At 43.1% G+C, this 26,342-nt stretch overlaps 1 protein-coding gene across 2 annotated transcripts; it reads right to left on the reverse strand.

The window, feature by feature from the left end:
• Positions 1-349: 349 nt before the first annotated feature.
• Positions 350-25,000, reverse strand: RAB12 (RAB12, member RAS oncogene family). 2 transcript variants are annotated; one of them, XM_027575529.1, is made up of 6 exons: positions 24,775-25,000; positions 11,387-11,447; positions 4,675-4,813; positions 3,524-3,613; positions 2,800-2,904; positions 350-1,561 (listed from the first exon to the last, which is right to left on the reverse strand). In XM_027575529.1, the coding sequence occupies exons 1-6, from the start codon at positions 24,998-25,000 to the stop codon at positions 1,448-1,450; spliced, it is 735 nt and encodes a 244-aa protein (XP_027431330.1). In that variant the 3' UTR covers positions 350-1,447. The 2 variants fall into 2 exon arrangements, with proteins under 2 accessions (XP_027431330.1, XP_027431331.1); XM_027575530.2 differs by lacking the exon at positions 24,775-25,000 and adding an exon at positions 20,249-23,045 and having other exon boundaries at positions 409-1,561.
• Positions 25,001-26,342: the final 1,342 nt, after the last annotated feature.

Below are 26,342 nucleotides of genomic sequence, written 5' to 3' on the forward strand. Positions count from 1 at the left end.
CTCCACTGTACGCACAGACCACTTCGGTTTACCCACTGATCTGTTGATGGACAGCTGGTGTGTTTCCCCTTCCGGCTATTGTGAATGATGCTCTGAACACCGGTATATGAGTATCTGTTTGGGTCCGTGCTTTCTATTTTTATTTTGGTATGTACCTCCAGGCGGGATTTCTGGGTCATACTGTAGTTCTGTTTAACCTTTTGAGAAGCAGCCTGGCTGTTTTCCATAGTGGAGGATGCTGTATTTTTCTTATCTAAAATGCTCAAAAGATTAAGTAAGATGCAGAGTTTCTGAAAAATACTGTCAGATGTACAATTTGTAATTACACAAATAAATGTGGCAACTCTACTGTCATTCATAAATACAAAATTTTATTTGCACTTCATTAGTGTAGAAAGACCACAATGCTTTTCATATCACGACACTCAAGACACGCCGTTATTCAAATACATAATTACTTATTTACCTGGACTAAACAAAACAGTGCAGTTTAATAAAAGATATACCAAAGATAGAGTTCACAAATTCATTATCAGACCAAAAAAAAAAAAAAAAAAGAACACAGTCTAGGCTTAATAGGAATAAGCTTCACCATAAAGGGGAGAAGTTTTATCATTACAAAGGTATAGTATGTTTAGGTAAATACATGTATGTTCTTTGATATAGTAAAATGTATCTCTTTAAAATTCCTTTAAACAGGATTTGTTTAGGACAGCAGCGTTGTTTTAAAATCTTATATAGTTTCAAAAACACTTCTTTCTTTACTGAATCTTTGTAGTTCTTAAAAGCACAGGGTATGTCCATTAGGAAACCATGAGAGAGATTCTGCAGCCTCAGGACCAAGTCAAACCCCTACTCTCTACCTAGTAGTACTCTACCATGACATAACATTAATAAATACCCTTCAAAGACAGCTATGAACGGAGCTTTGCTTTGTGGCAGAAAATACTCCCATACTTCAGAGATGCTACGGCTGGGGGAAATGTCTTGTAAATAGAGAAAAAGCACTTTATGATAGCTTTATCTTTTTTTCCCAAAGAGTCTTTAGTTTTACAAATTTTCTTTAAAACAGTAAGCAAAGCACCACTTTCTTCTTATCAGAATATCTTCTGTCCTCATAATATAATTAACGAGGACAATTACATTATTTATTTCAAGAAACATTATACCTTTCATTTCTCCCATTCTTCATATTAGAAGTACTATGTTTCCCAGTGTATGTACACTAGATGCTGGGATAATGAATGAAATATAATAATTTGGAGGGAAATATGTAATTTATAACCAAAACTTACCCAGGATTGCATATTTGCATATTTACAAGTTAGTGTATAGCTCTGACTTGGATTACAAAGTGCGAAAGGAAATTGTCAAAATGATTGTAGTGCAGAAGAGAACATTTTCCCCTTTCCAGGAATCATTTCCACTTTGTCTCCAAAGTAGCAAATCAACAGCATCGAACGTGTGGTCTTGGTGGAGGCAGTTCTGGTGGGATCTCAGGTTCCGGTTGTAATGAGAGGATGCTATTGGACAACTCATTCCTTAAAATATCCAGAGGCATCTTAAGGATAAAGGAAAAAAAAACACATACATTTAACCATGCAATGTATATGGAAGTGCTCTGCAGGTAACACAGTTATATATGAGCAAAGTATTTTTACATAAAGATTTCCAATCATCAACGTTTAATTAGATGTTCAAACATTAAGCCAGAACAATGAAAACCAGATTCCACAAAACACAAAACACCAGCCAAGTGTGCATCATATCCTATGGTAAAAGAAACCAGATGGATCTATCTCATTAACATGTATTTTCACAGAACCTAGTAATAATGGAAATTTAATGCATTAATACAGGGGGGAAAAATGGTTCTGCATTCTCAGGGGTAATAGCATCACTAAGGGAAGAAATAACTTAGCAATTATATAAAGGATCATTTTATTAGAAGCTTCTGAATTGTTTGAATTAGCAGATTATATGTAGTAATGAATTAGATTATATGTAGTAATAACATAAACTTAAGGAAAGGTCTTATTAAAAAAAAAACTTTTTAATAAGACCGCCTGGGTGGCTCAGTTCTTAAGCATCTGCCTTCAGCTCAGGTCATGATCCCAGGGTCCTGGGATCGAGCCCCGCATCGGGCTCCCTGCTCAGCGAGAAGCCTGCTTCTCCCTCTCCCACTCCCTCTGCTTGTGTCCCTCTCTCGCTGTGTCTCTGTCAAATAAATAAATAAAATCTTTAAAAAAAAATAAATAAAATAAAAAAACCCTTTGAATTTAAGCCTACAGACGCTTGAAGAAACTGCTGTTCAACAAAGCTGTCCAGCAATTTTCCTGCAACTTAGCATCACGGAAAGGCCTGGGGAAGGGAACCAGGCCCCATCGGGGAGCACCGCACTGAGGGCGAAGCAGGGCCCAGGGGCTCCCTCGTCAATGAGAACACCTGCATGCTCCACGAGGTCCCCACCACCTGTATTTATCTTAATTCTTGTGGGAAAATGGGAAAAGAACAAAAGCAAATGTCAAATAAACATGGTCGGTGGTTATACCTGCTCCAGTCACTTCACCAAACCATCTTCAGGGCTCAGCACATCTACTGGACACCAACACTGGACATGGAGAGGCCCTGGGCAGACAAGGAGGCCGCCACAGCGGAGGCTTCTGGCCACGGCAGCCACCTCACCTGGTTCACCTCTGAGTAAGTACCCTGCCCACTTTCTAAGTAAAACATTCTCAACCAAAACATCATAAAGTGAACAACGGGTTTTCACATATTTGCCTGGTATCATTATTTTACCTTTTTCAGAATGTCATCAACAAGCTTCAGAAATATCTCGTCCACGTTGAAGTTGTCCTTGGCACTCGCTTCACAGAACCGCATCCCGGTTATCTGCTGTGCGAACTAAGAACACAGATTCATGTTTTCTGTGGGGGTGCTACCTGGTGGAGCAGGTGGCCAGCGGGCCTGTGACTGAGGGAATCACAGCATTTGGGCTCCTGCTCGAAGGGAGGGGTGGGCCAGGTTTGTGAAGCCCCATGTAGGCTCAAACACAGAGTTCATGTGTGCGGCAAACCCCTACGTGGTAAGTAGGCACATGGGGCAAACCATGGCATGGTGAGTAAGTGACAACACGAAACAAAATCCCCAAGGTGACGTGCGGGTCGGGAAGTTCAACTTTCCCAAAATTGTAATGCATCTGACATTTATAACGTGAATATCACAGATTCTCCACGGAAGGTTACAATACTCCAGAGCAAATCATGGAAGCAATTTTACGGCTTAAAACACATTTCTCTGTAGGGAATTTCGGGTTAGAGAATAATGCGGTATATGCTGATATACTGATGTGGACGCTCCCCCACTCCATTTTGAAATGCTTTTTAAAACTTCCTGCTCCTTTAAATCCAAACAAATGAGAAGCATGTGACTCTATAATTATTTCATAATTAAAAAAGTCTCACAATGGTGGACTGCACAGTATGTGGACAGTGACATCCCTTCTGCTCCCCATTTCTCTCACCTTTTCACCTTGCTGCCTGGTGATTTCTCGGTCAGTTTCACAGTCCAACTTATTTCCAACTAAGAGAAGTTCTGCATCTTCTGAAGCATACTGTGGAATTTTAAAAGAAGCTGCATATCAAAGGTGGGCACTGTCATATCCTGACAGGAAACGTAAACCACTCTGTTGCTTTGTGATCACTGTGTGTTCATCCACTCCGCACATCTCAGCATCGGCCCTAGCCCAGGCAGGACTGACTCAGGTGGGGTCTGAGACAGTCCTCACGGGGCTCAGGGCTTTGGAGAGCGATGCGGTAACATGCGTTATGAACCCACAACATTCTGGGCCTTTCACCAATAATTTCTAAGAATCTATACTAAAGCAAATGAATTACATCACCGGCAAAGCCCTATACTTAAGATGGTCATCCACTGAAGAAAGTCCAACAAAATAGATGGAGAATGAAGTAAGTTAAGGTACCTAAAAAGAATGCAGCCATTAAAAAAAAACCCAAACCACCCATGCTTTAGAAGAACATTCACATGACACAAGAAGGCTGGCATGACAGAACACTCAGTGAAGCAGGCAGGCTCTAAAACTACATGGACTATGGATTGAATTTGGTTCTTCAGAACAGCAAAAGTATACATTTTTAATTTTACTTTTGTTATTGATTTTCCAAATTTTCTATCATGACAAGATATTATTAATCTTATAATCAGGAAAAAAGTTAAGCTACATTTCTAAGTTTAAAAAAAAAAATGTAGCCACAGTAGGATCTCTCCTCAAAAAGACTAAACTCTCTTGAATAACTCATTTAATTCTGTGTATTCTAAACAATGACTTGAGACAGGCTGCAGCAAAAGGCACCTGAATGGTGTGACCTTGGCCAAGTTACTCAAAAGTCTCAGTCTCCTTGTGTGTGTGGAATATGGTAGCAGAACAGCGCCCACCATCGAGGCTGCTGCAGAACAAGCATGGGAAGTGCTGGAGCAATGAGAGCACTTATTCACAAAAAGGTAAAGAGCAAAAGTATAAAAGCGGGGAGAGCGTTAGATCTCAAGACCTCAGGAGATCCACAAAGTGAGTACTTCACGGGGCCCTGAGGCTTGAGGCCATGGCTTTTTGGTCTACAGGATTAATCCAGGTTCTCACAGGAAAACACAACTTACCTTATCAATCATCTTCATCCATTTTGGCAAATCATCAAAAGTCTCCTTCTTAGTGATGTCATATACTAGTATGATCCCCTTGGCACTTCTGTAATAAGCTGAGGTAATGCTGTTGAATCTCTCCTGACCTGCTGTGTCCCTATGAAACAGCAGCAACAATCAGCTCCCAAACAGTAACCAGAGGGAGCAACTCCACCTTCCAACACGGAGAGGAGTGGAGGCCCCACCCAGCCCCCTACAGGGGGTTCTAGTCCTATCCATGCATATGCATCAGTATTAGTGGGGGGGGGGGGAGGTCGTTTTTCTGAGTTACTTTCAGACAAAAACAGTCCCAATTTCTCTCAAACCAAAATTTTGAAAATAAGAAAACCATGTGTAAAATGATGGAAAGTGTAAAATCCTGTGCAAACTTTTTTTTTTAGAAAGTAATCTCTATGCCCCATGTGGGGCTTGAACTCACAACCCCAAGATCAAGAGTTGCATGTTCTACCAACTGAGCCAGCCAGGCACAACCCCTTCAAACTCCCTTTTAACCAACATCAATGGTTACATCTGATTTTGTTGAGAAGATGACCAAGAGTTGCTGGCTAATGAAAAGTACTGTAAATCCAGTCTTATTTTCTTAATCCTTCTAAAATAGAAAAGGGGTCAAAGGGGGCAGGGAGAAGATACCAAATAGGTTTCCAAATGCGGTAAAGTTCATTATTGTCTGACTGCTACTTTAAAAGCCGGAAGTTGGGGGTGCCTGGGTGGCTCAGATGGTTAAGCGTCTGACTTCGGCTTGGGTCATGATCCCGGGGTCTTGGGATCAAGCCCCACATAAGGCTCCTGGCTCAGCGGGGAGCCTGCTTCTCCCTCTCCCTCTCCCCCTGCTCATGCTCTTTCTCTCTGTATCTCTGTGTCTCAAATGAATAAATAAAATCTTAAAAAAAAAAAAAGCCAGAATATTCTCCAGGCTTAAGTCGATCATTTCAACATGAAGAATGATGTAAGCTTACTAATAGTGTACAGCATCTGGCTGAGACATTATTTTCTCCAGCTAATAAGCCAAGAAACTGCTGAAAACCATCGTGTATTTATGAATGAGCTCAACGGAGCAGGGCTTCTGACCTGGAGACAAAGAAGCCCTGGAGACAAATTCCTCTAAAGATAATGTAATTTAGCTCTTCCCAAAGAACCCAAATTCACAGCATACCCCCGGAGGCCACGTGAGACAGGTGGGTCCTGCAGTAACATTGCCAGGGGGCAATGCAGTGAAAATAGGTTTCTTCACTGCAAGGCCATTCAAGGCCTCCCAAAATGAGAGCATGTGGGTTTCCGAGAGGTGGAGAGAACAGGCAGCTTTTCCCAAATGCATCTGATCAAAGACTACTTCCAAGGAGGTGCACTCTGTGGGGCAGTATCCCTAAAATACCCTTCCCTTAGGCAAGAGGTGTTGTAATTTACAGCTTCATTTAGACTGGTCTTGCCACCAAATTAGTTCACATTAGCGATGGCATTGTTATGCCAAATAAACAAAAAAGCTTGCTGGCAAATTCATTTTCACATAAAGCAAAGCCATTTGCTTTGTTCCAGAGGATGTAAGAATGCCTTGAGGCTTCTGACTGGAAGGCCCAAGAGGGCCACGGCTGGTCTGTTTCTGTCCACCAGGGTCCAGCAGGGTGCCTGGCCCATAGCAGGCTGTCAATAAGCAGGTGCTGAACAAAAGTTTACATGCTTAAAATGTGGGAGCGGATGCCACTTCAAGGCAAAATAAACTTTATTTTTTGACCTAGAAATGCCAAAAAACTGGAAAATGGAATAGGACAGATGGGGACTGAATTCTTCAAGATTCTTAAAAAACCTTAAAGACCACACTGATGGGCACTGCACCTTCAAGGTTAGTGAGAAGGAACAGATTCAGATACCATTTACACAAGGAATCAATGAATAAAATTATTTCTGGAATCCTAGGCATACAGGGGTATAATTAATCCTTTTTTTTTTTTGAGGGGGGAGGGGCAGAGGGAGAGGGAGACAGAGAATCTTAAGCAGGTTCCTTGTCCAGCGTGTGGAGCTTGACGCTGGGCTCGATCCCAGGACCCTAAGATCATGACCTGAGCCAAAATCAAGAGTCGGATGCTTAACCAACTGAGCCACCCCGGCGCCCCTACAATTAATGCTTTTGAATCAATAAAGAGTTAAATCTTTCAGAGCATGGTTTCCCAGTCTATCACAAGTTATGGCTTGATCGAATTAGGAGCTGATCAAATATTTTTAATGTTTTAAAAAATATGCTGTGTTGTTTGGATACTGTTAAGAAACAGTATCTCATTTCTTTAAAAAGTCAAGAAAACTACATCTTTTTCTACTGTGAAATCTTTGGTTAGCACAATCTTTAACAATTTAATAGAATAAGTTTTTTTTTTAAAGATTTATTTATTTGAGAGAGAGAATGAGATAGAGAGCGCAAGCATGAGAGGGGAGAGGGTCAGAGGGAGAAGCAGACTCCCTGCTGAGCAGGGAGCCTGATGTGGGACTGGATCCTGGGACTCCAGGATCATGACCTGAGCCGAAGGCAGTCGCTTAACCAACTGAGCCACCCAGGCGCCCTAGAATAAGCTTTTATTCTAAGCAACTTTAATCTGACTACTTAGTGTAACTCAACTGACAATTTCTGCACACAAAGAATTAGAATCTAGACACTGGGAGCTCAAAAACAGTGAAATTAGAGGTTAACGGTTTTTTAAATAATTAATTTAGAGATTTTATTTATTTATTTGAGAGAGAGAGAGAAACAGCATGAGAGGGGAGAGGGTCAGAGGAAGAAGTAGGCTCCCCACTGAGCAGGGAGCCCGATTCGAGACTTGATCCCAGGACCCTGGGATCATGACCTGAGCTGAGGGCAGCCACTTAACCGACTGAGCCACCCAGGTGCCCCTAATTTTAAATGCTTTTATTTATTGTGGTAAGAAGACCTGACATGAAACCTACTCTTTTTTAACAGGGTTTTGGGTGTAAAATAATGTTATGTATAGGCACAATGTTGTACAGATTTCTAGAATAAAAAATAAATAATAAAAAAGCCAACAGTTGAAGAACAGAGAGAATAAAGGGCATTTCTCATAAAGTTAAACACACCTGTTGCCTGGGTGACACAGTGAGGAATCTTAAAAACATTAAGAAATTAACTGTCTCTGTTGGCTTTCACTCAGACACAGAGCAGACAGACCTCAAGATGCAAAATCTGAGGCAATCATTCTAATACAAATAAATGAGCCAGTAAGTCCAGTTTACAAAAACCCCAATGAGGAAACAATCAATTTGCCACTCTTACTTAAGGTCATTCCTTAAATTCCAACTTTTTGTGTCTAGCTCTGAAAGCTTGAGGTAGAAAAACATCTTCCTTTGAGAGACTATTCTCTTTCTATTCCTCTGGAGCTCCTTTGCTTAACTTGTTTCCCCTACTAAATTATCTGCTACCACATATGGTCAAAGAACAGGGAAATGAAATGCAGACCCAGTTCGGTGAGTATTTATGACAGATCTCCTATGCACCAGTACCATAAAAGTCCCACCCAAGTTCCTACTTCTCAAAAATTAGCTGCTAAGACGACACCAATGCACTGATCGTGCTTCTTTCTGTGAAGATGCAGAATCCTAATATTTCCTCTCTTTATCTCCATAAACCCGAGTTTTCACTGTCATGATAAAGAGCTGATTTCTCGAGATCTGCAGTGTATTAATGTCAGCTAAATTGTCATTTGCTGCGGCTAGAATATGAGGTGATTATTTCTCTCTCTGCTTTTTGGTGCAAACTGAAAAATTCCTGCAATTCTGTTTCCCCAGTTTCGTAATAAGACCATGCTTTGAAAACTCAAAGATTCTTACTTGTATTTAATATATCCACTTAAAGATATAATTATTAATTTGCAGGGCAGGAGCCAATTTCTGTATATGAAATGTCCCACTTCTTCCAAGCAGAGAATGAAAAATGAGCCCGATGTCGACATAAGAATGCTGGCTAAAACCGTAAAACTTCCCCCATAGGGAAGACTGGTGTGGTGGACGGGACGAAGGGGTCCCTATATGATGCATGTTAACTCCCTGTGTTTAATCTTCAGGACAGCATCTGAATGTCAATTCATGAAGCTATATTCTAGCTGACACACTTTATTTTAGCTACACTTACATAAAGGTCTTATACACATACATGAAGAAACGCTTTTAAGTACAGAGATGAGAAAATGGTCCTTTTTTCCGACCACAGATAATCAAGGGACTGAAAAATGTGGCAATAATATAAAATGTAGCATAGAAGTGTGACAATGCCATCTGGAGCTTTTGGTACCTTAAACTTTTAGGAACCTCTGGTTAGTATTTCCGCAGATTAGCTATATACAGAAATCACCAAGAAAAAAAATGCATTTCTTCTAATCAGATCTCTGTGAAAACCACCTGGGAATGTCCGTGGACTAACATTCTAGAAAATCAGAGCACAGCTATTCTTAGCAGAGCAAGGCTACTGAGGCTCTTTGAAGAGCCCTCTCCAACTATACTGGCTCTTTCTGGGCCCTCAACTCTGACAGCAAAGTGGTGACAGCGTGCTTGCAACAAAGCAGACTACAGCAACAGCATGAGCGCGGCTTCTAACTCTGAAATGAGTCGTGAATTACTTTAAGTAGGGAGCCTCCACCCCCATACTTCCTTTCTATCCACTGCATAAAAATAATGAAGGAGATGTTTAACCCTCTACACAAAACCCTTCGGATGACAACAATCTTACTTTGGAGTATTGTGTGATTAACAAGTGGTGGGCATTTTGTGGACGTGATATCCACTGCCGAAAACCCCTTTGGGAAAACTTAAGTGCTCCTTTCTCACCGAATCACTGGGATGTTTCTGGTGGAAAACCTGTAATCAACCTTTCAATACAGTCACTGAATCTCGTTTTCTTTCCTCAGTTGTATTCTTCGCAACAGTCAAGGAGAAGCAGAGGACTTACGCTGGGGAGTGCATTTACATCCAAGAGAGACGCGGTTGTGGAGTGTCCTGTGCACCAGCATACTTTTCCCCACAGGGTGGGACTCACAGGGGAGGCCCTCTCAGATAGACTCACAGGCACTGTCCTGAGATTCCAGAAATATCCAATGTCACTGGCACAGACAGCCTTCGTGGGCTGAGTTCCAGGGAGCCACAGGACATCTGGACATACTTTTTATAGGTCTGATTACTACTGCCTGAGATGAAAACTGAAGTATGAATACAGTCACTAAGGTATGTCTGCTTAGCCAGGCTATGATGTCATCACCTAGACACTGCTGTCATTCACTAAGCAAGCTCCACAGACAGTCTAATGTGTGCTCGATCACCCTCTGTTCAGTAATCCCCTTCACAAAGGATCTCACCCACAGGTGCTAGGTAGAGATGAACAACCCCCATGATCCTTCTAAAGATGGTCTTTGGAGAGCTGACAATCAGAAACACCAGCTCATGTGAAAGGTACTCCCTTGTCACTTCCAGAGTTCAAAAAATGGGCCGCAATGTACCAAAGTTTGCGGACTTTCCAAAAAAGGGCTAATAAAATAAAAAATACCCATTTTTTTGTCATTAAGTATTTAGACAAGACTGTTTATGTTTCATAATCAAACCAAAAGCCAAAACCCCCAAACCCTCAAGCCCTCAAACCATCTTTACAGTGGGTTATATAGCAGCAGGTGACCAAAAGAAGACATTACCTCAGACACCTCCGGGAGGCAGCAATGCCGGCTCGCTGCAGCCGTGCCCACACAGGGGCGCGGGTGAAGAATGAAGGCATGGCACTAACACTCAAGCACTAGGTGACCGATGATGCCACAGATGAGGAGCAAGTAACGCAGATGAAAGCAAACACACACACGGTGGACAAACACTCAGAGCTGAGGTGGACCTGCAGAGGAGTTAGTAGGCTGAGTACACGGCAGCTGGGATGTTACCAACAAAAGGGCATTCTCGGAGCCCCTCAGCGGTGCCACGTGGAAGCCACCACCAGATCGGCTCCGCACCCCGCAGGTGGGATTCCTAGGGCCGCCTGCAGGCTGCTGGGAGCCCACGGAAAGCTCCTCGCGCCAGACAGCTACGACAGGCTGGTTTAGCTGCTCATTCGCAATGATGTGAGAACGGGGCTTCTCCTCAGAGAGCGGCTCTGGATTCATTCCCAGCTGGCACAGGTGGGGCTCACGTCACGCAGCATGAGCCCCGTGGCCAGCGGGAGCATGCGCATCCCACCGCGGTGCTCCCGCTATGCCACCCCGGGAAGCCCCCGAACTGGGGGTGAGTGATCTGCCTTGAAACTGCATAGATCTGGTCGGGAATGTGCTGCCCTTTTTTTTTTTTTTTTTTTTTTTTTGCATACTATCAAACAAAATCACTTTAAAAACGTGAAGACAAAGCATTTGAGCAATCATCTTAGTGATGACAATTTGGCTATTATGTCAAATGATTGGAAAAAAGGCAACAAGGCTCCAAATTAGCTATTATTAAAGTAACATTCTTCTTTCACCACTCCCCATGTGCAAATGGAGGATGAAATCAGTAGACTTTTCTAAATTTTCTCACTGTTCATTTTATTTAAAGATGAGCAAAGGAGAGGAAAAGTAGGAGAGGCAAGCCAGCTTGGACAGTTAATTTTATTAGACAGGCGTACGGACTGTGAACACACACGGCGGTTACTGGGGGCAGATCCCCCACTTACCAGATCTGTAATCTGATTTTCTTTCCTCTTAGCTCTACAGTTTTGATTTTAAAGTCAACACCTGCAAATAAAACAAATGAAAGTGAACAAAAAATAAAGATGCATTTTGCCATAAAAAGAATCCTATTTGTACATTTTGTATCATTATCAGAAAAACAAAAAACCTGATGTCACTAAATCCCAAAAGGAAAAGCAGTCCACCAATGCCTGTGACGCTCAGTCTACACGTCCATAAAGAACTGTACGAAGTCAACCTACGCGATGTTTTACCCCAAACTACCTACGTAGCATTTGCTAAATGTAATATGTAATGTAATGTAATACAAGTTCAGCATAAAAGCCATTTAAAAATTGCATTTGGTAATTACATTAACAACTGAATGTTTTTAAAAGAATGATATATTGGGGAAAATTCTTAGGGGAAATGCTGGAAACAATCTTGATTTCAAATAGCCTTAGTCTGAATTTAGAAATCATTGTATTAAATTCTGCAGCATTCACAAAAAATTTAGTTAATATATAAACATGACTTCTTTATTACATTGTCAATTAGCGTGCAACAGAAATTATTTTAAAAAACTTATACAGGCTAACATATCCAATTTTAATTTTTATTCATTTTAACAATGAGCAAAACCATCATGTATCACTCACTGTCCTTTCCTAATTAAGCCCTTAAAGCTTCAGGTAATTTTTTAACCCAAATTTTCATTTGTATATGTTACCTGATATGGGTCTCAGTTATAGAAAATTTGTAGATTTCAAAACAATGTTTTTTACACCATTTCCGCAACTAAGAAAAACAAACCAAAGGGATGCCAACTGAATTTGAGAGTTAGAAACATTCCCCTACAGGAAACACTTCCTGCCTGCTTCTTAGGATCCAGGGTCGCCATGCTGAAAGGCCTCTACGGGGCAGGGGCCCGCATGGGCCAGTGAGTGCTCTGCAGCCGCACAGCGGATAAGGACCCCCTCCCAGGCTCTCCATCTCAGAGATCTGATGCAGCACCACAAAGTCAGATGATGTTCTTGAGGTGACGCAAAAGACATGTGACTGACTTTTATAATTAGTAACATACTACAGACACCAATGCAATACAGAAAGACATGTTTACAACCCAGGGGCGGGGGGAGACCAGCTCTTGGTCTGTACAATAAAGAGAAATTGCAGGAATATAAACTGTCACAAGAGAACAAAGCTAGGGAATACTGGACGTTTTAATTCTTAATTTCTTACACCAGCCATAATTTCAAATGTCACTGAGCGAAAGCTGGTTAATTCCATTTCACTTTCAGTTCTGGAACCGATTTGTTCTTCAAACTCAAATGACACTCTAACCAGCCTTGAAACAGGAAGCATGTTTGTGGACTACCAATATCCTCAGAGTTCCTGAATGACTCAACCACAGGGAAGAACATAATTTAAAGTGATATTCTACAAGGCACAAAGAACAGCCTGGAGACATTTGTTATGTTCTGATTTTAAACTGGCACAGCTTAAAGACAGAACACCCATCCTGCTGATATTAGCTACAGTTAGGGCCTTACCGTGTTCCTCTGTGATGGCAAACTACAAATCAAATTCATATTTTTGCCTTGACCACTATTCTACTTTGTTTCCGGTTACTTTGAGGTTTTGTTTTGTTGTTCAGCTAAGGGGGCTGTAACTTTTAGCCGCTACTTTATCAAGTAGATGCTACTTTATTAAGTAGGCAGATGATACCTCTTTTGTGAGCTCTGCTTCAGGTCAACTAAAAGAATCCCCTGAAACAGCCAGTGCCAGCAATTTTTGTTTTGATTAGGCTGTTTTCTCTCAAGAATTATTCTGAGCCTGAATATGTCACTCTTCTTCAACGTACTTGAACAACTTATGCAACTTTTACAAACAATCCTTGTAACCACAAAGTTTAATGAATAAAAGTAAAAGCTAAAGGTGTTGGTGTTCAAAATCAGGGAATAAATGGTAATGTTATCACCATGTGACGGTAAATACATTACTAATTTGATAGGAAAACAAAACAAAGATGAACCGACAGTGACTGTCTAGTTTTAGTGAGATTAATGACAACTTCACTAACAACAGAAAAATAGCCAGTGGCTAAATCTAAAACCCCATAAAGAAAAGAGCCCATTAAAATAGCCCTCTCTCTTGAACTCAGTATCCTTTACCCCATTTAACCACCACTCAGTAGCTTGTAACAACTGGAAACTTACTCCAACTTATGGCTTGTATCAAAGTATACAACTAAATGTTTCTAAAAACCTTCTTACATGAAGTAAAACATCTCTCATTTTAAGAATTTGCACGTCATAAAAGTTTTAATGATTCTTCATAGAGAAGGTAGAAAGTCCTCAATAGCCTCAAATATTCAGTGGATTCATAAAGTTAGCACAGAGTTGGCCCTGAGGAGCTGCTAGGACCAATGTTTATGAACAGGTAAGGGGCAAAAAGAGCGGCATCTCCATCTCCGGCCCTTGTTGAAAACCCAGTTTCCTACAGGTAACCTGACGACCAGGGGAAGCAGTCAGCCCCACCATCAGTTGATGGGGACAGTCTCTGCCCTCAAAGGGCTGTCATACTGACCTAAATCAACAGCCCATGCAGTTGGCAAAGAAGTGCCTTTCCTTACTGTTCTCTCTTCTTAGAGAACCTCCTTGTCTGTCCAGAAACCTTTTATGTCCCAGGTGATTCCGCATCTGAACCCTTCTGCCTGCCCCACAGTCCTATCTGTGCACTCTGTTCTTGGACCTGAACTCTCTCCTATCCCTTCTCACATCATTCCTTCTTTGTTGTGTGGTGCCTCCCTGAGGACACCGTCATCTCTGACTCCCCACAGCCTAGGACACTGTCTGGCACACAACAGCAACTTGATAAATCTCATCAATGAAAGCCACGTCCTCTTCAACAGATGCTGGACACATAAGGAGAAATGCTGACTCTTTTTGGAAAAATTAAGGAAATTCAGGAGGACTAATTAGTAAAAACAAAACAAGACAACAAAACTCACACAAAACACCTTAGTAGGAAGGAAAAGCAGACATTCTGTCTGGTGCCCAGCACACAGTCACCCTAGAAACAGAGTATTTCATTTCTCCTACAATTCCAATTGTTGATGGTAAATCCTTAAAGGATGGGGCAGTCCTAATATGCTCATACCCTCTCCCTCCATGCACTCATCCCAGGAGATTATTATGGTAATAGTTGCTTCAGTCACTTAGATGGGAAGTGGTTCACTAAGTGAATTATTCTTGCAGTAGGAGCTTACCTTTCTTTAAGCTTACAAATGCTACAGAAGTCTTTCTAAAAATATTTTATTCAGAAAGGACACAATTCATAGGGCTATAATTCCTTTATCAATGAGCACAGATGGTTCTATTTGAGTCACCATGTCTTCTTCATCTTACTTTTCTTTAATAACAATGATGGTGGGCATCTGTCAAACCCTCTCTGCTGACATGGGATCCTGTAGCGGCCCAATGAAGTGGGCATTATTATCCTCGTTTTACAGAGGGAGACACCAAGGTGGAGAGTGGGCAAGGGGATTTGCTTTAAGGTCATCTCATGTGCTAGCTGAGTGGCAGGACCTAGAGTCAAATTTATAACACCGCCCACAATGGAAACTTGTTATAATAAAAGTCATATGCATGGAATAAAAGGCAAGGTATGAAATGTTCTGTAAATGGCCCAGAACCACCCTAATTGAGCTGTTAAAGAACAAAGCTTAACTTTGCACTTGGCCTTCTTTGTATTTGTCTTTCATAAATCTTAGCAATAGCATAAAGAATTGGCATAATTAGTGCTGGTAAGATTTCTAAGTTCCCCTTAAGGCAAAACATTTCTAAAACATTACCATATTTCTTTCTGCCAGGCCATAAGAAGCTACAAAAATGAAAATGCAAAAACAAACAGAAGCTTCTTTCTTCACATTCCAGCAAAAAGCTAAACAAATAAAAGCAAAAATAACACCATGATCCACACTTACAATGACAGCCGAACGGACTTCTCCCCTTTTACTCCTTTGCCCACGTCCCCCCCACACCCCCAAGATCTGATTTTATTTTACTTAACACTTTTAGGAGGTTGAAAGATTTCAGACTTTGAAATTAAATTTGTCTCCATTCAAACAGTGGTTGTGATGTTACTGCCACTTTTAAAATAACTATCTTAAGTTTATACAGTGGCTTTTCTTCCAAGGATAAAGATTTTATATAGTGTCATCCAATTTTGGATGTGATATTTCTACTAAGGGAGAGGATTTCCGGTGTTTTCATGGAGTTGAGAGTGAGAAAATAAATTAAGAAAGGCGTCAAAGTCACATAGAGAGAGTTAAATTTAACATCGGAAAACAAGTCACCCAACCGTGGAGCCAGTATTCTGCCCAAATGCCACCTACCAGAAGAGAGTACAACGTTAAGTCCCCACAGGAAAGCACCACGTGAAGAAAAGGATTCAACACAATAGAAACCAAGTGCTATGACTGTAAAATATTCGGCAGTTGGTACTATTATTAAAATAGTAAAATGATGGTATGACATTAAAAATGCTCATCAGGCCCGAGGACATGAAGTCTCCATCCTGTAAGACCTGCCTCTTTCATGCCAAGCTGGACATGCCTCCACTCCAGCAAATAAAGGCCGGCCAGGGTCTCCCCGTCCCGGACACACACGGCACAAAGAGGGAGCCTTGCACTTCACTGGACAAACGCAGGAGTACCACGAACTGCATGAGGCAGGGAGAATCTGAGGTGACTGACTTCAAAGGAGAAACAGGGAGGGAAGTGAGTGTGTGTGCCTCAGAGAGCCCGTCAGAACGGGCAGGCGGCTGCATTTTCTCGAAGTATATACCCTTAGGAAAGACTTTCACAGGAAGGGGTTTGTTCCCTTCCTAATAGATTAAGAACTCTTTTATGCTGTTTACTATGCTTCGGTACTATTCTAGGGTTTTTTTTTTTTTTTTTTTAAGATTTTATTTATTTATTTGAAGAGACACAGCAAGAGAGGGAACACAAGCAGAGGGAGTGGGAGAGGGAGAAGCAGGTTCCCCACTGAGCAGGGAGCCCGAAGCGGGGCTCAATCCCAGGACCGTGGGATCATGACCTAAGCCGAAGGCAGATACTTAACGACTGAGCCACCCAGGCGCCCCTATTCTAAGGGCTTTATGTCTACTAATTCACTACAGTGAATTAACAATTTTATGAGGATATATTTTATGAGATGCTGTTGTCCCCATTCTACAGATGAGAACACTGACGTCAGAGGGGCTAGTAGCTGCCCAGAGTCACCAAGCAGGTAAGTATTAGGGCACCGATTTGAACCTGGTGGGTGGCTCCAGGCTACAATACCCCCACTTCACTGTGCAGCCTCCTCTAAGGATAAGAAGAGGAGGGCACAGCTGGAAGGTATAAACATATCTTTAGATATATTAGTTTTGCATTGCTAGGGAAATGTTTTTAAAAAGTAAGAGTGAGGCTTGCTGGCTGCCTTGGACAGACCGTTCCTGTACCAGCAAGCCTTCCCCTGCTCCCCGGTTACAGACAGAACCCTCTCTGAAAAGGCAGAATTAACTTGCTTGTCATAAGAGGAAGAGAATATTGAGGGAGGGGAGGAGAATCTAGGGAAAAAAACCCAAAACCTCAGATGATCAACAGTGTATCAGTAGTATTTTCTTCATATGCAAAAAAACATTAACTTGACTATTACTCAGATTGGGTCCATAAAAATGCAGACTGTCAAATGTATTTTGCATTTCACCTGGGTCATGTGTTTACATTTTTTTTAAGATGTGTTTATTTATTTTAGAGAGAGAGCATGCATAGGGGCAGGCAGGGGCAGAGGGAGAGGGAGAGAACCTTAAGTAGGCTCCATACAAAGCAGGGAGCCCCACGCCGGGCTTGATCCCATGACACTGAGATCATGATCTGAGCAGAAACCAGTAGTCAGATGCTCAACCGACTGAGCCATCCAGGTACCCCTACATTTTGGTTTTCATATTCACCGACATATTTCAGTATGTTATCTCTAAAGGATAAAGATTCATTTTTGGAGTGTTTCAGAGGTTTTGCATCTAGGGTATAAATTAGGAGAAGGGAACATAACTGATGTTTATAATTGCCTCTTTCAGGCCAGGTACCCAAGATATTCCATCCCCATTTACTCCTATACCAGGAGATAAGAAAAGCATGTAAGTCCTACCTATTTCTTTCCGTGAATGAGGAAACTGAAATTAAGTTGCTCATTTAAAGACACACTGCTTGTGGCAGAGGGGGGACTCCCACCCGGGACCCTGCATCCACCTTTCAAATCCAATCCTTCCACCTATCATACCATTGGGGTAGGGGACGGAGGAGCATCTCTAGAAGTAGTAGTGGCCAAGGAGAAGGTGGAGTGCTTTTCACTTCTAAAGAGAAGTGAAAATTAAAAGTGAAAGACTGTAAGTGTGATTCATTAACAGTCAACTAGGCCCAAGGTTCTGGTGCAGTGGGCCTGAGGAGGGAGAGAAGGCATGTGAATACCAAAGCTCTCCACAGAGGCCTGTCCCTTCACCTGGGTCCCGGCTCAGGCTCACGGGGTCCTGAATCCTACCTAATTAAGGTGGGAAAACTAGAATTTTATTCATCAGCTACTTCCACCATAAACCTGCCTGAGGTGGAGTTGCAGGCTTTTGTTTGGTTTTGTAAACTAAGAAGGCATTACAAACCAAACAGTGGAGGCTGTCAGATTCAGGGGGCGGGGGGATGAGATGGGGGGAAGGCTTTGGATGGAATATAGTGTTCTGTTAAGCCGGCATTGTGTTTTCTGGTTTTAAAGGATAAGGAGTTTCTGAAAAAAACATAATCACATTCAATCAAGGGCACTATTTTAGGTCCTGTAGTTTTGGTTTTCCAAATGTCAAAGACATACAATCAAAGGACAAAAGGAAAATAATCAATTTCTTCCTCTGTTCAAGTACAGCAACATAGCATTTTACCTCTTCTCTAACATTTTATCGTGGCTATCTCCATGACTCCCTCCCTTACCCTTCTAAAAAGGACAAGCCAGGTAAGGAGGCACTAGCTTTGCGCCCTACAAAATGGCTAGCAGAACAGTCTTACATAAATACAGCCTCTAGCCTAATACCTGCTGACTGACTACACTATTCAAAGCTACATTTTCTTTACACATGCCAACAAATGCTTAATTAGAAAAACATACCTGGCACTTAAGGCTGGAGAATAATTTGGACTTAGCAATTCTCAAAGGAGCCTACTCTGCCTTCTGAAACCAGTTCTAAGATCTGCTAGCAGATTGTTCCTGGCAGATTCCATGGGCTAGAGGGAGAGAGGCAATCTCTAAGAACCTGAATCTCCATCATGCATAATGAAACCTTTCTTCTTCCATGCAGCATAGTGAGAGAAAGGCTGAATGCACTTAAGCCAGGTCTTTAAATAGATTTTTATTCAACTTAATCAACCAGACGGCAACCAAATTTCCATACTTTCTTTGAAAGCTAACTATTCCACAAGAAGGGACGTGCTCTGCACAAGCCTACCCCTTTGCACCAAGTTCATTAAATAAATCAAGCTAATGACAATGCACAGCATCTGCTGGTATAAAAACGAAATGTTAACCGTCTGCATCTGTTCCTTTCATACTCACTTCTCCCTGAGTCATCGTGTTACATCATTTTGGCAGGGGAGTGAGACAGCACCGAAGAGGCTCGGTATTGGGCTCTAGGGGTGGGAATTCTGGACGACTCTCCCTGATTCTCTTTTAACTGAAAACACTTAGGCAGATCAGCCATGGCGTGGAAGACTGCATATGAGCAAACAAGAGCAAAATAAAATACACAACTTAGAATTTTAATCCAGTATTAGATGCTCATTCTGGGTTGTCCGGCAAAAATGTCCGACCTGTTTCCAGAACGAAGCACAAGCAGTCAGCTTCCCCTGCTTCCAGGTAAAGCTGACCAGACCCTCGTGGGCTGCATTTCATCCAGCATGTCCCCTAACACTCAAGGCCAGACCCGCAGAAAGCTGTTTCTGCAGGGGATTAGCATTCACCTCTTTCCTGCTAAAATACGGTTCCCCACCTGTACCGCTGTTTCCTGCCCAGGAAGCAGGGACCCTCAGTGCACCCTTGGCTTAATCTGGGCTCTGAGAGAAGCACCATCACCTACGACCAGTTACTCTCCGGGGCCAGCTTGTGGAGTCTAATGCACTGATGCACAATGAGGAAAATGAAGAATGGTAAGGTCCTCAGAACTAAATTCAGAGAACTTTTTAATTCTGATAGTATGTCTCTCCTAATTTTTTTTTGGTCTACTTCATCTTTTTTCCCTCTTCCTTTTTTTGAAAATCTGGCGATAGCAGATTTTCAAAAAATGTCTTTAGTTGGCAAAACAAAACTGGCAATCCCAGGTTGGCTTCCGCCCCCCCTGGGGGAAATCTTACCACCCAGGAAAATCAGAATTCTGGTCTAGACTGCCTTACTCCTACTTTTCCTCTATTCATACATATAAAATTTTGGAAAATTTTAATAAATATGCAAAAGGCTGAAGATGTTTGAATGACTGATATTTAGGTAAGAAATCCAATTCTTAGAGCATATTTTAAAATCCAGGGCAAGTGACAAGTGATGATAGTGGCACTGTTAAAGAAAGTCAATTTCAGTAATACCATAGATCAACGACTTCACTATCTTCACAGGCCTGCAGGGTGACCAGATTCCATTAAGTCTTGAAGGACTCTGTGGTGGTTGATTCTGAGCCACAGAATTTTCACACAGCAAAGTAACTTTAAATCTCAGAGCAAGCGAAGAAACAAACAAAAAACTCACTTGTAGTCCTGGCCCTGACCAGGGTGCCACAGAGGGTAAGGTGCTTACCTCTCTGAATCTTTGCTTCCTCCTCTGTAAAATGGGAATAAATTCCAGGATTGCTGTGAGGATCAGACAGTGTCCCTTCTGCTGGCATATAGTAAGTGCTCAATAAATAGGAGCTACTGTGAATAGAATGTTACATTTTGTATGCGCAGACAAGTAAAGTACTTAACCAAAGTCACAAGCTAGTTAGTGACAGAGCCTTAAATGAAAAGCCCAGGTTCCTCATTCTTACTCCAGTTTTTTTCTAGAATGCAATGCTGCCGGTGCGGGTGAGGGGGGGGGTGAAGGTGGATGCTACGTGGTAAAATCATTTTAATTCAAAGTTAACAGCTAGCTTCCAACAGTTACACAAAAATAAAACAAAGGCTGAGAAATATAAAATTTTATGGGTTTGTTTTCTTATATAGTTGTAAACTTCTACAATAGAACTAATTTGTTTCCATTTCTTAAACTTCATAAAACTGCTCCTGTACTTTTTTAAAGTTTATTTATTTAAGTAATCTGTACACCCAACGTGGGGCTCAAACTTATGACCCCAAGAGCAAGAGTCACATACTCTTCCAACTGAGCCAGCCAGGCGTGCCTGCCTTGTACTTTTTTAAGGACCTCTCAAATTATGCTAGTTATAGCAGGCTAATTCAATTCTGTGCATACAAAATCCCACTTGAAAATAATACTCCACCTAGACAGTTTCCATTAAATAGGTCAATTAGTAAATAGTCTTTTAAAAAAAATTTTTACTTAAATTTTTTTAAGTAAATACAATCTCTTTAGCTTTTCATATCCTGGTGAATTTTGTGTGTGTTTTAAACCAAATCAACTTGATTTGATAAACAATACCAAAAAAAAAAAAAAATCAACATTTTGCTCATTTATAATTTTACAAAATAAGTTATCTCAAATCCCTTGGGATTTCCACTACAATCTTTTATAGAAAGTTCAAGTGAATCTGACTCTCTGTAAAAAGGTACTTACTGGGGCCACTCTTCTAATCTCTGAATTACATGAGGCCGTCACTTTAGTGACCCACCTGGGTTGGCGTATTCTCAGGCTCTTCCCTGCCATGCTGTGGGGCCTGGGGTCTTTTCCAGACTCTGCTGTCATGAGCAGTACACATCTGTAAGCCCAGACAGGGAAAGTCCACTGTGGAAGTGAATCTTTCTCTATGTGGATCCAACTGTACTACTGAAACTTGAAAAACTACCTCAGAAGGACAATTTGCCATGAGCTAAACTGCTCAGCCAGTAGGCATTCAGGTGAGGCAACCACAATTCTACACCACACCCAACATTACATTTAAATAGCATTTTTCTAAAGGAACCTGCAGAATGAATTTATCTCTACAGCATTCCAGTCAGGAGCTAGCCTCCCAGACAACAAGCCCTCTTCCTACTGCCCGCATTGGAGGGGCCTGGCCTTCCACTGCGTTCTTCAAATGTTCCGTACACATCTCCACCACTGCTCTTACCAACATGGGTCAACCTGTTCCCCACAGGCTCTGAGCCACTTCTGGAGAGAGGCCATGTCCCGTTTACCACTGAATCTCCAGTGGGTAGCATAGTACTCACACCCAGTAGGTGCTCAGTAAATGATCTGATAGTAAGAAGGAAAAAACAACTCAGAGGCAGAGATTGAAGGGGGGCTAGTTAGCATTCTTGAAGTGTCTTCATACTCTGGATTAGACCAGAGGTTATCAACTTTCTCTGAACTTCCCACAATTAATAAACAGTTAGCGAGCCAAGAACTATAGGCTATATTTGGAAGAAACAAAAATGAGCAAGACAAAAACCCAACGACATAAGGAACCCCACAGTGGTAGCAGCGTGGGAGATATGTGAAGTGTATATATTTATGTTTGCCAAGAGGACAGAGAACCAAACTGCCTGGTCTCCTTGCCTCCTGTTTCTTCATCATTCCCAAATAAATATCCTATGTAATACTGCCAAATTAAGTTTCACTGTCTCCATGCCAACGCTATATTCAGAGGCCTTTCCAGCTCCAACTGCTATGGGATAAAGTCCATGCTCCTTAGGATGGCAGTCAAGTCTTGAAGCTTTATTCCTAAAGTCTACTAATGAGTCTTTCCCAGAATGTGGCCATGAGATTGTGATTTACACTAAGAAATAAAAATTTGGCCTTTGTCCCCATTCCAATCACAGAATTGGATTCTGTGATTGGAATTTTCTAGGGAGCAAATTATAAAGGTGTCTTTTAGTATGTTAATGAGGTGACTTTTGGAATGCCCCCAGCTCACTAAAAGATGGGGGCTGGTCAACAGAAGAACTAAGTGATTAGAGGGTGTGAATTTTTGTCCCCCACCCCAAGGAGAATAAAGGGGCTGGAGACTGAGCCCAATCACGAATGGTTAATGATTTAACCATGCCTATATAATGAAGCCTCCATAAAATCCAAAAGGGCAGGTTCAGAGCTTGGGGGCTGGTGAACACGGTGGTATACTGGGGAGAGTGTCATGCTCAGAGACCGTGGAAACACTGGACCCGTTCCTGAATTAGATCCTTTTATAATCAACTGATAATCTAGGAAGGAGGTTTCTCCGAGTTCTGTGAGCTGCTCTAGCAAATTAATCAAGCCTAAGGAGGTGGTTGTGGGAATCTCTGATCTACAGCTGGTCATTCAGAAGTACAAGTGAAAACCTGCACCTGCAGTTGGCTCTGAAGTGGGGGGAGTTTTGCCCGACTGACCTCTTAGCCCCTGCTCAGAAAACTCTTCTTCACCTCTTCTCTTTCCCACTCTAAAGCACATCTTTGCCTATCTCCTAATCCCCCCTCCACCCACCCAACCTCTCATTTATCCACCTATCATTGCATGGGCTGATTTCTCTTTATCACACCGTACCATCATATTATCCCTCATTTTTATATATTTTGAAGTGTGCAGCCATAAATACTGATACTTCTAAATTGCTTTTACCTCTATTTATATCAGGTACTAAAATAACAATGTAAACCTCATTTGATCGTTCAGTAACTCTCTATCCTTTATATGATCCAAGACTGGATATTTAAAACAGGTTTGGTTATGCTACTCAATTTTAATACCATGGTCCCAAGGGCATCATTTTAAAAACAAAGGGTACAGAGAGCCTAAGTATTTCCCAAATAGTCTATTCCAAAAAAGGACCAAGGGAAACACTTCTCAAAGGTGAAACAAAAAAGTCAGTATGAAATTTGGGGGTTTAATTTTCCAATTAGACATTGAAAATGTAGCATTGTTCTGTTACATGACATTTAAAAAACGATTCTTCCCCAAATTGTACTGCCTTGGCTACCGCTGGTTATAATGCTAAATTCCGTGTACAGGTACACGGGAAGATACTTTTCATTCTCTATTTCACATTTAAATACTACTCAATGTTTCTTGGACCTCCTTGGGGAAATCCTTTAATGCCTATCACTGAAGGTGACAGCCCTTTACTTTGAAGAATTACCTCATCTATGTGGTTCCCCTAGCTTTGACAACTTTAACGGGTTTTCCACAGAAAAAAACTACTACCCACACCAACCTGACAAACCTCGATTCCAAGTCCCCTAAAATTTAAAAAAACTTCCCCTCTGCAGTTTCAATTTTAGATCCTCAAGACAATTAAAAAAACTTCCCCTCTGCAGTTTCAATTTTAGATCCTCAAGACAAAATACTTTCTGACCTGGAGAGTTACTGCATTTACTTTATTGCTGTACTTCACCCACCTAGGAGATTTTGGAGGACTCCTCCCCATTTCAGCAAGTCCTCAGGGTTATCTGAGGTCATGGCCAAGTACAGCTGAAGTCCCTCTGACCCGCATTGACAGTTAAAACGAGAAATTTAGTGCAGTTTTAGTCTTAATATTCTCCATAGATCCTCCGCAGGGAATTTCAAACTTCATTATTTCAGTGGATCAGAAAAGTGAGTTCAAAATTAGCAAAGAAGCCCTGGTTCTCACAAGGCGAGGGTAAGCACTGGAATTCGCTCAAGATGACCCACTTTGGCCATTTAGCCAGGCGCACAGCTTCAACTTCACTACACTGCCCGACTGCTTCCCACCTCGTATCACCTTTTCTCTTGGCTGAGTAATGGAAGGGCCAGGAGTTTCCGTGGAGAGATTCTCACACTGTTCTTGAATGCTGGACGGGACCAATGTATCACCCTGGTCTTATGACCGGCCCTTGGGGGGTGAGAGAGGGGACGCTGGTTCAATAACCAGCTCGGATCAGGGACGTGGGAGGGGCGTGAGGGGTTCGTGCCGGGGGAGAATGGACGGCCCGGAGGCCCCAAGGACAAGTCTGCGTGGAGACTACACGAAAACCTCGGTCTGGCTTTAGGAACAGTATCGAGGGACTTCCACTGGGGCCGCCCCTCCCCCTAAATTTCACCGAGAGGCCCATCCACCGAATGCAAGGCCACCCAGCTGGAGAGGGAAAGGCTCACAAACGCGAAGAGAAACGAAGCCGGTAGGGCGCTGGGCACCCGGGAGGGCAGCGCCGGCGGCGGAGGGGCCCAGCCGGGGTCCGGCCCAGCCCCGGCGCCCTTACCCACGGTGGACTTGCAGGCCTCGCAGAAGGTATCGTCTGTGAAGCGCTCCATCAGGCTGGTCTTGCCCACGCCGCGGGAGCCGATGATGATGACCTGCAGCTTGAAGTCGGCCGGCCTGGGGGGCTGCTTCCTCCGGCGAGCCTGGCCGCCCGACAGCGCCGGGGAGCCCGCGCCCAGGCCGCCGCCGCCCCCGGCCCGCCTCTGCAGCGCGGCGCCCGGATCCATGCACGCATACGGCTCCCGCTCAGCCCGCCGCCCGCCGCCGCCCGCTCCCGGGCCGCGCGCCCCGGGCCCCGGCGCCCCCTCGGCCTCCGCCGCGCGCCGGGGGTCGACCCCGGGCTCGGCGTCCGCCCGCTCGATCGGCCCCGGCGGCTCGTGGGCTCCGCGCTGCAACTGCGCCGCCGGCCGGCTCCCCGCGACAGCGTCCGCGCCGCCGCCGCCGCCGCCGCCGCCACCACCACCACCGCCGGGGGAGGAGGAAGGGAAGCAGCTACTCCGCAGCAGCGGCAGCAGCATCCCGGACAAGGAGGGGCAGGAAGCGCAGGCGCAGGCACGGGGCGGGCGGGGCGGGGCGGGGCGGGGCCGCGGGACCCGCGAGGGGCTCGCGCGTCCCCTGCCGGCGGGAGGACCGCGTGCCTAGCGCTCCCGGTCTGTCGCTGCCGTCTTCTGTTTGCGTACACCTCGTCCTTACTCTCCCGTAGGCTGCTGCGCCGTTTCCGTTGCCCATTTTTCCCTGTCTCTTCTTTCTGTCGGCTCTTGTAACTTCTCTCTCTTCTTCATCCTCCCCCCTTTTCCTTTTTCACTGCTCCTTTCCCTTCTTTCACTAAGCACAGTCCCCAAACACCACCGCAGTTTATTAGCCATCTATCCCCCAAACCTGTTACATTCTCAAGATAACATGCCCAAATCAGTGTTGCAAACTCAAGATGGGTTTGAGTTTGTAAGCATGCATTCCTTGTATTTGAGCTGTGCGAGCTGAGACGCTCGCAAGTGCCTGAGCCGGGCCTTCTCCGTCACACCCTGTCAAATGGGGGCTCCTGTTCAGACCCAATCACGCCAAGGTCCCACCCTCTCCCTGTGGGAGGTAGATTTCTTCGTCTTTCCCTGTCATGTCTGTCTTTCACAGGAAGAAATGTCATGTCTTTTCCATAGGAAACACACGAAATCCGTTATTTTTAGCCCTGATTGCTGCCTCATTCAAAGTTCAGCAGTTTTTATTCCGTTTCACTTTTAATATAAATAAATGGCATGCTCCTTTGGGGGAGCGAGTGAGTTAAACCTCAAACAGTAGTAAGGAACTCCCAAGATTGACACGCCAAAAGTTTAGGAATTATGGACTCGCGCAGGGTGTTTTGCCACTTCTAGCTGAAAGGATTTAAGAATACAGAAAATCACTGTTGTGATTCTTCGCCAGGGATTTGTTTAGCAAATTCCTCAGCGTGAATTTGAGCACCTTAGAACACAGGGTTCTAAATATGATAGGAGCTGGCACATTTGCTGAGAATGATCACGTAACCCACCAGATTTAAGCTTTATTTAGAACTGGGTTTGGTAATGCATAGTACAT

The sequence above is a fragment of the Zalophus californianus genome, chromosome 14 (genome assembly GCF_009762305.2).
Source record: "Zalophus californianus isolate mZalCal1 chromosome 14, mZalCal1.pri.v2, whole genome shotgun sequence".
NCBI classification, from domain to species: Eukaryota; Metazoa; Chordata; class Mammalia; order Carnivora; family Otariidae; genus Zalophus; species Zalophus californianus.

Excerpts from the sequence above, each read along its gene's own strand:
- RAB12 (XM_027575529.1), bottom strand. The coding sequence starts at position 25,000 with ATGGATCCGGGCGCCGCGCTGCAGAGGCGGGCCGGGGGCGGCGGCGGC. Across the intron at positions 11,448-24,774 it reads GGCCTGCAAGTCCACCGTGG|GTGTTGACTTTAAAATCAAA; the intron begins GTAAGGGCGCCG and ends TTTTATTTGCAG. Across the intron at positions 3,614-4,674 it reads GGATGAAGATGATTGATAAG|TATGCTTCAGAAGATGCAGA; the intron begins GTAAGTTGTGTT and ends AAAATTCCACAG.